The sequence below is a fragment of the Hippoglossus hippoglossus genome, chromosome 16 (assembly GCF_009819705.1).
Source record: "Hippoglossus hippoglossus isolate fHipHip1 chromosome 16, fHipHip1.pri, whole genome shotgun sequence".
Taxonomy (NCBI): Eukaryota; Metazoa; Chordata; class Actinopteri; order Pleuronectiformes; family Pleuronectidae; genus Hippoglossus; species Hippoglossus hippoglossus.
In genome coordinates, this window is record NC_047166.1 from 10,491,445 (window position 1) to 10,501,132 (window position 9,688).

At 44.7% G+C, this 9,688-nt stretch overlaps 1 protein-coding gene across 1 annotated transcript in view; it reads right to left on the reverse strand.

Annotated features, from left to right (window-relative positions):
* adamtsl4 (ADAMTS-like 4) overlaps window positions 1-6,692 on the reverse strand; it is a 37,151-nt gene extending 30,459 nt beyond the window's left edge. Inside the window, exons 1-3 of the mRNA XM_034611789.1 lie at window positions 6,186-6,692; window positions 4,461-4,524; window positions 877-1,457 (exon numbers count right to left, since the gene is read on the reverse strand). Coding sequence (XP_034467680.1) covers window positions 877-1,457; window positions 4,461-4,524; window positions 6,186-6,208 — 668 coding nt within the window. The 5' untranslated portion in view covers window positions 6,209-6,692. The remainder of the gene's footprint in view (window positions 1-876; window positions 1,458-4,460; window positions 4,525-6,185) is intronic.
* Between the last annotated feature and the right edge of the window lie 2,996 nt (window positions 6,693-9,688).

A 9,688-nucleotide genomic window follows, 5' to 3' on the forward strand; every position in this document is an offset into this window, starting at 1 on the left:
CTAAGAATATAACATTGTTTTTCCTTGTATTTTGTGATAGGATGCAAATCTGTTCTGATTCTACTCTAATGCGGTGGCTCTTGCTGCTCATCCTAGAAACCAAGTTCTTTTTATTTATCCCAAACAAACAAACAAACAAACACCGTTGCTAGTGGCAGCGATACAGAACTCACGTTCTGTTTGCTCGAGGCAGTTTCCTGGAATAGATGAACTGCCAAGCAAAGCAAACGTAAAAGCTTCCATTACCAAATCAGTTAAATTACTGTTTATAGCTTTTGTGTTAAATAAAACGATTTCACTACTAAGAAAACAATAACATCATTGAGGCTGATACAAACAGCTGGTAACAAGGATTCAATTTGTGTTTAAGAAAACAAACATACACATACAGACATAAAGACAAAAATTCTGACAATATATGAAAAAGAAAAGTATTAGTTGAGATATTTTCAAATCTAAAAATAAATATTTTCGTGATTTCTGTGAAATGTGACTATTTGAACTCTCAGTAGCTGCTCTGGAGCTTCTGATCAAATCACGCCACATTTTTCTGTGGCTGCACATGTGGCAGATGTTGCAGATGTGGCCCATTTATCATGGAAATGCTGATTTTCTCAGTTCTACTCATCCATGCTAAGTTTTAAAAGTGCTCAAAAGAAATGGAAAAACTCAACATCTGCACTCATCACCACTGGGCACCTCCATCTGCTGAGGAGGATTGTGTTGTGTGATACGACTGAACAGCTGCTAAATGGACCTCATAGAGAAATTATTTTGTCTGGTCCTGAAAAACCTCTGACATAACTTTGGTGTGTTCTTGTTATTTATCAACCATTAAACATGCTGATATTAATAGCAAGCTTAATTCTGTCTCACCTTCTCGCTGGCAAACCCTCCCGACTGGGGGAGACCGACCTCCTGCTTCCGCTTCCTCCACCCCTCACTGCTCCTGGATTGGTCGGTCTCCTGATGGTCCGTGCCGGCTGGGTGTAGCCATGCGAAGGAGCATGATAGGGAGATCGGTAAACGGACACATGGTCCTGATTTGTTGGGGAGAATTCTTGTTGGTAAAAAGGGAGAGATGGATTGGCCTGTCTGGGAACAGGAGCTCCTCCCCCACCTCCTGTGGGGGCATTCCGATACAGAGACAATCCTGGGTTGTGATTAGAGGAGATTGGCGGGGAGTGATACGGTGGGTGTTGCCCAGGGAAACGAGGGGGGTAGTAGGGGAACCCAGGTGAGATGACAGGACCTCCTATGCCCCCAGGCAGATACCCCGCCCAGTTAGGTGGGGAGTGGGTGAGGGGAGGGGACTGTGGAGGAGGTAAACACGTCCTGCTCCTCTGCGAGACGCCAACACCGCAGGTCTGAGAGCATTCTGACCACTCCCCCCAAGCAGACCACACCCCATCCACAGGCTCCGCCTCAAACACCTGTCTGGACCGTCGGCCTGTCACCTGACACACGGATGAAAAAAACAAACCAAAAAAAAACATTTTTAGGAAATTTTCATTTTCAAACTGATTATTTTCTTGATGAATTGATTGATCATTAGCCACTAAAATGCTAACATCTAACAGATCATGCCAATCACAAGCTCCCAGGGGTCATCTTAAGATTTCGTTTTTCGTCCAAACATCAATTATTCAAAATAATATAAAAGGAAGGGGTTTAGTTTAAAAACCTTTATAATAGTATTCAGCATAAAAAATTTTGATTCAGGAGATAAAAGTTCAAAAATCGTTTTTTGTTACTTTTGTTCTACTTTTTAGAGCTGAATAAAGTAATAAGGAATATGACTAACTTTCAAAAAGCACTACAACTAACTGTGACCTTAACTCTGCTGTCAAAACTGCAAACCTTGGTAATATTTTAAAGAAGCACTTAATTTAGCAAAGCTGTTGCCACTGCAAAATTTTAAATCTCTGGAAAGACTTATTTCTTCACAGTAACTGAGTCGACTGATGAGCTGTAGTCTCGTGAGTTTCCTTCCTCAGAGGCCAAAATATATAAGAGCTGAACCCTTCACAGTTCACTCAGGATTAGGAGAGACTCAGTAACCTGCCAGCAGCTTGTGAGCAAATGAATAAATCCACTGGAGCTGGTGTCATACAGTATGTACGCGCTGCAGAGACGACATAATCAGAGCTAATCTGGCTGTGAATTTGTGTTTGTATATGTATATATGTGCAAGTGTGTTTGTGTGTATGTGCCAAGTCAGTCCTTGATCCCTTCCTCGGTGGCTGTAGATACATTTTTCTCCTCTCATTTAATAACTGAAGCATTGGCCAGGTTGGCAGATCAGCAAACATGAGAGCTGAACAAAAGTTTCCATTCAGAAAGAACCAGTTCATGAATCAGTGCTCCACTTCTCTCCTCTCCGTGTGTTTGAGTATGTGTGTGTACTCGAGCAGAAATGTGCTGGTAAACATTCAGTTCAAAGTGTCTGTGGATGGAGGAGAAACGACAGGTGTAAGTTATGTGTTTTTCTCTGTTCAGTCCAGCTCACCACCTGATTAAGGGTTCCTGCCTATGTACGAGGTAAAGTGGCGGGAAGCGGGCGGGCAAGGAAAGAGAAAGTGTGTGTGTGTGTGTGTGTGGAGGAGAGGTGTGGTGGGTCATAATGACTGACATCAAACACACAGCTGCCACATAACTGGGACCATAATGAGCTGCGGTGCGGTGACCCTGCAGCAGCTGCCGTCGACCTCTGCAGCTACTGGTTAAACTCCTGCGGCGCGGTACCACCAGCAAAGAACCAGTCGGGGCTGTGAGTGTAAACTCTGGGCCCCATGTCATTTTATTACCATTAGGTTATGTTTTCATTGCTGTGTTATTTAGCAGGGTTACTCAAAAACTACTAAACCAATTCTGGAGGGGCAGGACATGACCCAAGGATGGACCTATTCAATTTTGGAATTGATCGTGATAAAGGAACTGATCCAGGGTTTTTATTTTTACTTTCTTTAACAAGGCGAGATAGGGCGTTAGCCTTGGCGGAGATATGCGCTTTCTAAACACCCTTCTAGTTTTTAAAATAAAATGGTCAAACTGCTGTTACTGTGGCCTCGCTCCAGCTCTCTTTGACAGAGAGCTTCACATTTTTTCAAGTCTGTCGTAAAACAAGACCCAAATATATACAATGATATGGAAATCCGTCACTGTAATTACTATGCTGCCCCCAATTAGGGGCAGCAGAAACAACTTGACATATCATCACCTGTGAAGTTGTCGCACTTGTTAGCAAACAGTTGTTTATTTAAACATCCAGCAGAACGTGGCATTGTCTTTTTTTGCTCCGATTTTGGTCTCCACCAACTCCTATGGGATATATCTGTCCCTTTAACCACTAAATGCTCCCCAGCGTTCGCCAGCCTGTCACTAACTGTGTTTGTCTGCTAATTGGTGCTGAAAACAGCTGAGACGACCGTATGAGAGCGGTGGGAGTGAACCAAACCAGTAAAGTTGCGAGTTGGACGGATGAACAATGAGCTGGAAGTCCACAAAGCTGTGTTAAGTGACTCCTCTCACGCTGTGTGATGTTTTCATCTGCATTTGTTTTGTTTGTTTGTCTGTTAGTTAGCAGGATTTGGCAAAAACTACTGGACAAATAAGGATGTGGGTCAGGAGAGAACCAAATCATTTTTTATTTCTTTAACGTTGCAAGATAGGGCAGTTTTTTCATCATTTTCATCATTTTTGTTGATTTCTCAATGAATAACTCATGGATCTTGAGGAAAAAAATCTGGCATGTTTAGGGGACTGATATTGTTTTTGCCATTTGGTGCGGATCAAAATACAAATCCAGACCTAGTTAAATTAAATGTGGGGAGGTATGTGCTCTTGAGTGCCTGTCTAGTTTGAACTTTGTCATTTAATACATAAAAACAACAGACAGCTGCTTTAAGATGAATAGACAATAAAAAAAAAAAAAAAGATTATCTCCTAAATGAATTGTCAAAAAGCTAAATAAAACAGGCCTGTTTAATTTAGCTTGTAAAAAGATGAGGTTGTCTATTACAAAAATGGAGAATCAGCTGTCGGAGTGAATCAAATCAAGTGGGGATTTAGCAAAGACTTTTAATCTTTTTAGTTTCAAAATTCTCTCTTTGTATTTTACAGTAAACTCATTGCTCAGGTGCTGTGGAGGGAACTCAAAGGGTGAATTTCACACCAGAAAGACGATCTCTTTGTAGTTTGGCTCCATTTCAGCGCAGAACAAGGACTGCGGCTCCATTTGAATCATGTTAACAAGCGAAACAATAACAGTGACCAAAGACCAAAGACTTTTAATGTCGGCTGCATAACTCTTTCAAGTGTACAAAATTATTTCCGTGGGCATGTGAGCATAAGACAGACGTGAACAAATGTGAATCTATCCTTTAATTGCCGTGACCTTTGACCCCTCCACAGGGATGCCATTGTCTGCGGTTGGGACTTATGATGAGTTAATGACTCACCTTCCGTTTGGCGGCCTTGGTCACAGAGGTCGTGACCACCACAAAGCCCCACAGCACATAGAGCCTGCAGGGATAAAGGCGACAGAGTGAAAGAAGTTGCAGATAAACAGCATTTTGAATATCAGCAGGTTGAATGAGCTCTTTCATAAAAGGGACACAACTGTTCCATGATCTAAACGTGAAGCGGCAACATGCTGGGTGAACTCACACAGACTCCCATTATCCTCCGCTCAGTGATCGCCAACTTTCTTCTCCCTCAATGTACATTTATTTAAAGGACAGAGTCAAACGTGTTGGGCGAACCCCCTATCAAATGTTCCAGTGACCTAACTGTACTTTAGCAGCCAATTATACCACTTTCCCTCCTGCCACAGGTGGTGTGTGGGCTCAACGGGGTCGAACAAAGGTTTCTTTTTCCCTTCAGGGTTCACGGGCAAATATCTCAATTAATCTGGGGATGCCTGAGAGGTGCTAACAAACTAATGGGTTTAAACAGCAAGCATGTTTTCCCTCTGCATGCCTCTCTCTGGGACTGTACACACCCTGAGGATGTGGTCACACACACACACACACACACACACACACACACACACACACACACACACACACACACACACACACACACACACACACACACACACACACACACTCAGGCTCAATCACTCACAACATCCAAAACCATCTTGTACTAAGGGGAACTTTTTATTTGAGGTCTGATCTTCAAGGGAGGTGGTTTATGGTTTTCCGATGGTGTTGAGTGTCTCCTTTAATTTTGGGATAGGAGTCCTTAAATTTAACGTGGAAGTGCTTCAGGGAGTATGTTGACCCGCAGCAGGGTGTGCACCGAACAGGCTGCCAGTTCGAAAAACTAATTTATCATTGTAGGTCTCGTTTTTTGGCAGGAAAATGTGACAGCAAAGTAAAGTGAATGCACTTGTTCCAACTCAAAATGAACTTGTTGCAAGAAATTCCTGAAATCAGCCGGTTATTGCGTAATTGTCCCAACTCTAACCACACAACAGAGTGGAGACAAGTGCACTGGAAACAAGTGGAACACCATCTCTGCATCTGCCAGGGACAAACAGCCTGAACATGATGCTAAACGACTTATAAAGATGGACATTTGAGCGCTCACCACCAGAACCAAACCATCACCACATCACCAGTCCGCAAGCCACATGCAGTCAGGGTAATTGGTCCCTTCTTCCCAGTGTGGTGCACCGCCGTGGTCTCTGGAAGCTTCCCCAAAACCGGACTACACAATTACCCCCGAAAAACTCAGACAAAGGTTCCGCACAGTCCGACACAACAGAGCCGCTCAGGCCGAAGTAACGACCCCCTACCCGCGTCCACGTTTCCCTGGCCGCTACAGTGGCACATTGTAGAATAAACTCTCGGAGCCGCGGGGACAAGGAAAGGGGAAGGGAGAGGGAGAGGGAGACATTGCAGCGGGGGAAGCCTCACAAAAACCCACCCTGAGGAGAAAAGGGGAAAGAGGCTAAACCTAAACCCAGATGCCTTCGGGTACATTCCTATCATGTAACCTGCCCGGCGCCTAGTGCGCAACGAGAGCAGCGTCGTGCGTAAAAGCCAAATAACTTCGCCGCAAAACAAACTTTTAGGAATCCCAGCCACAGTCAAGTTAAACTCTGTGTGGGCTCCGAGGAGGATGCAGAGCTCAGTGTGGTGTGATGGACAGAGGCAGCAGATGTGTGTGAGTGTTACCTGAACAGTGAATCCAGCCGCATGCTCCTCCAAACGCAGAAACACTCCGCTGCTGATCAGAGATATTGATTATCAGTCCAGATTAAAGCTCCAGTCTGGTCCGTGCAAAGAAACGTAGTGAAGTCCTGAGAAGTTCCTCTGCTCCTTCTTCTGCTCTCTCTCTCTCTCTCTCTCTCTCTCTCTCCCTCTCTCTCTCTGTCGCCTTCCTCCTGTCACAGTCACTCCCCGTGATTTTTTGGAGAGTGGGAAGGGTTCCGTTTTTCTTTCTCTCTCTCTCTCTCTCTCTCTCTCTCTCTCTCTCTCTCTCTCTCTTTTTCAGCCTCGTTCACTCCACAAACTTTTTTTTTCTTTTCTTTTCTGGGTCCTTATTATAAACTGGTGTGACGCCTGGCAGCCAGGGGGCCGGAGGGGGAGAGGGGTGAGAGGGGTGAGGGGATGGGGGGGGTGACAGGAGACACAAAATGGACAGATTACACAACTCTTTCTTTCTTTCTTTCTTTCTCTCTCTCTCTCTCTCTCTCTCTCTCTCTCTCTCTCTCTCTCTCTCTCTCTCTCTCTCTCTCTCTCTCTCTCTCTCTATCTCCCTATTTCACAAGCTTAAGCCATGCACTCCCACTACTGCCTCTCTCTCTCTCTGTCATTCACACACACACACACACACACACTTGCTCACACACACACACACACACACACACACACACACACACACACACACACACACACACACACACACACACACACACACACACACACACAGCCTACCCACCCACACACCACTATGGGCCCTGACTAAGCTATAAAAACTCCGAGAGCCGCTTTCTTAGTTGCACAATCCAACGTAAGAATGCTCCATTGTACAGGGTCACACTGATCAGTAGTAATGATCTAGCCATTGTCGGAACCGGCCCTGAGCTGGCAGCATCTGCAGCAGGGACACTGCTGGGAGAGTCCAGCGGCATTATGGACATACTATTATTGTGCCAATACAAACACTAATTGTTCCACAGCACCGATACAGACACATGTTCAAAGTAGAGATAATGATTCTTTTCTTGTTGTGTGCATGGCTGAAATATGGCTGTTGACTTCCTGTAAGTGTGTAGCTGCACATGCAAAACATATTTCTGAACAACACAAGCACGGCTGTGTTTTCTCGAAGCTGTTTAATCACAGTTGAACTCTTGAAACCAGACATGCTCCACCAATTTGGAGCATAGATAAGTGCACCCTAGAGACACGTGTCTTCTGAGCAGGATTGATATCCCTGTGTATATGTGTGTGTGTGTGTGTGTGTGTGTGTGTACTTGTATTTTTGTGACCACATTTTTGGAAAGTAAGGACATTTTGACCTGTCCTCACTTTTTCACAGGGTTGTTTGAGGGTTTAGACTTGGTTTCAGGGCTAGGGTTAGAATAGGGTTAGGGTTAGGGTAAGAGTTAGGCCTAGAAAAGTGTGTGATCGTGTGTGTGTGTGTGTCTGTGTGTCTGTGCGTGTGTGTGGGAGAACGGACTCATTTTTGTTACCCTTTTGGACCTTTTCCAGCATAAACACTGACCTGGTCAAGACCAGTTGTCCTTAAAGGGAAAACGTCTCGGTCCTAGTTTAGGGGTCAGATGTGAATTGTGGTTAAGGTTGATTAGTGGGGACCAAAATCTGTTAACACAGTCACATTATGCAGAATTGTCATCTTTCTGCAGACAAAAAGCAAGTCCCCATAACATAAACCGTTAAGGTTAGGTTAGGGGTTAGGGTTAGGGTTAACCGTTACCCTAACCGTTAAGATTAGGGTAACGGTTAGGCAAGTAGTGACTATGGTTAATGTTAGAATAAGTCTCCAGGAAATCAATATAATGTCCTCGGAAGTCAGCAGAAGGTCTTTGAGCATAGAGCTTATGGATTGAGGACATTTTTGGAAAGCGAGTACATTTTGGCTGTGTGTGTGTGTGTGTGTGTGTGTGTGTGTGTGTGTGTGTGTGTGTGTGTGTGTGTGTGTGTGTGGTCTAAATCAGAACTGAAACCTGCTTGATGCCAACTTACATAATAATAAAAAGATTTTAATCCACCGACATTCCATGTCAGTTTTTCTAATGCCATCCAAACAGCCCAGTGGAAGCAGTGGGGGGTACGGAGTGACACAGAGGGTAAAATGAAAAGTTCTCTGTGGAAGAAAGTGCGTCGCTCACTTTCTAAGAAGGCTGGAACCCGGCCAGGATTTCTGCTGTTAACGCTTGAAACCGTTAACTGTGACTTTTCCTTTCAGACCGAAGAAAAAAATTTGGTCACAGCCAAATTGAAGGTCATGTACAGGATGCAAGGTTTCCTAGTCGTGCTTATCGCAAAGATCTTTAGCTGCACAGACAGAACTGGTAGTCATCCTCTATCTACTGAGGTTGACGGATTCCATAACATCACTGAGGCAAAGAGACTGTGTGAGAGAAAGAGTCACATGTTCTGCGGGGTTGTCGAGTCATGTCGACAAGACGGAGTTGATTTATATTTCTTTTGACTTGAAGACACTGAACGTCAGTCATGAGAATTATGTGATTTGGTTCCTCTTCAATTTTTTTTTGACTCTTATTAAAGTTGTTTACGAATGTATGTGCTGTATTGTTGATCTGGTTCTTCTTAGTCATTTGTGGTGTCTTTTCACGACTCAAGTCTCTTGAGGCATAGTCACATGCACGACACAGTAATAAATAACATCATCTTCATCGTGAAAGGGCAGAAAGAGGAGAGAGTCAGCACAGGGCCGACACGCAGGAGAATAAAGGTGAAAATTTGCTAGAATGGGAGGAACAGGAACACTAATGAGACTAAACACATTCGCTACTGATCCTCTGGGAGATAAAATACACTACAGCACTTCCAGAGCTGTCTCATCCTGTCCTCAAACGTTCCCCACCCTGCCGCCACTGAGAGGCCAGAGAGTGGAAATGTGGGAGAAATGATGAGTGCAAGGAAAGGGTGGGTTCTCTGTGAGACTGCCGCTGCTTTTCTTGGACAGGCATCCTACAACATGGGCGCAGCGATGGTGACGGAGATTAGCGACTTCAAAGTCCACTGCGAGCCAACAAGTAAAGCCTGAACCACATTACAGAGCGGGCTTAAGATTCGATCTGTCAAAATACAAAAAGTTAACGTCGGAGTTGGGTCGCGAATGAAGAGGGTGGATTCCAGCGGGTGATGCACGTGCATACACACATATGCAGAAGCTTAGGGTGTGTTTCATGTGTGATTAGTGAAATGGATATCTCTGTGAGCAGCGTGTCTATCAGCAACTACAATTAGCCAGAGGTCATTGCCATGGCCACCAGTGGTTCGTGACCACTTATAGCCCTCCGCTCCCCTCCTCCCGCCCTCATTCTCTCTATCTGCCTCTTTCTTGTCCTCCTTTCCCTATCTCCCTCTCCCACTGGATCCTTGAGAGGCAATAACTTACATGCCGGCCCGTGGACATGCGCCACCGACCGCAGAACACTGATTAGCGAAATGTCTGTATCAAC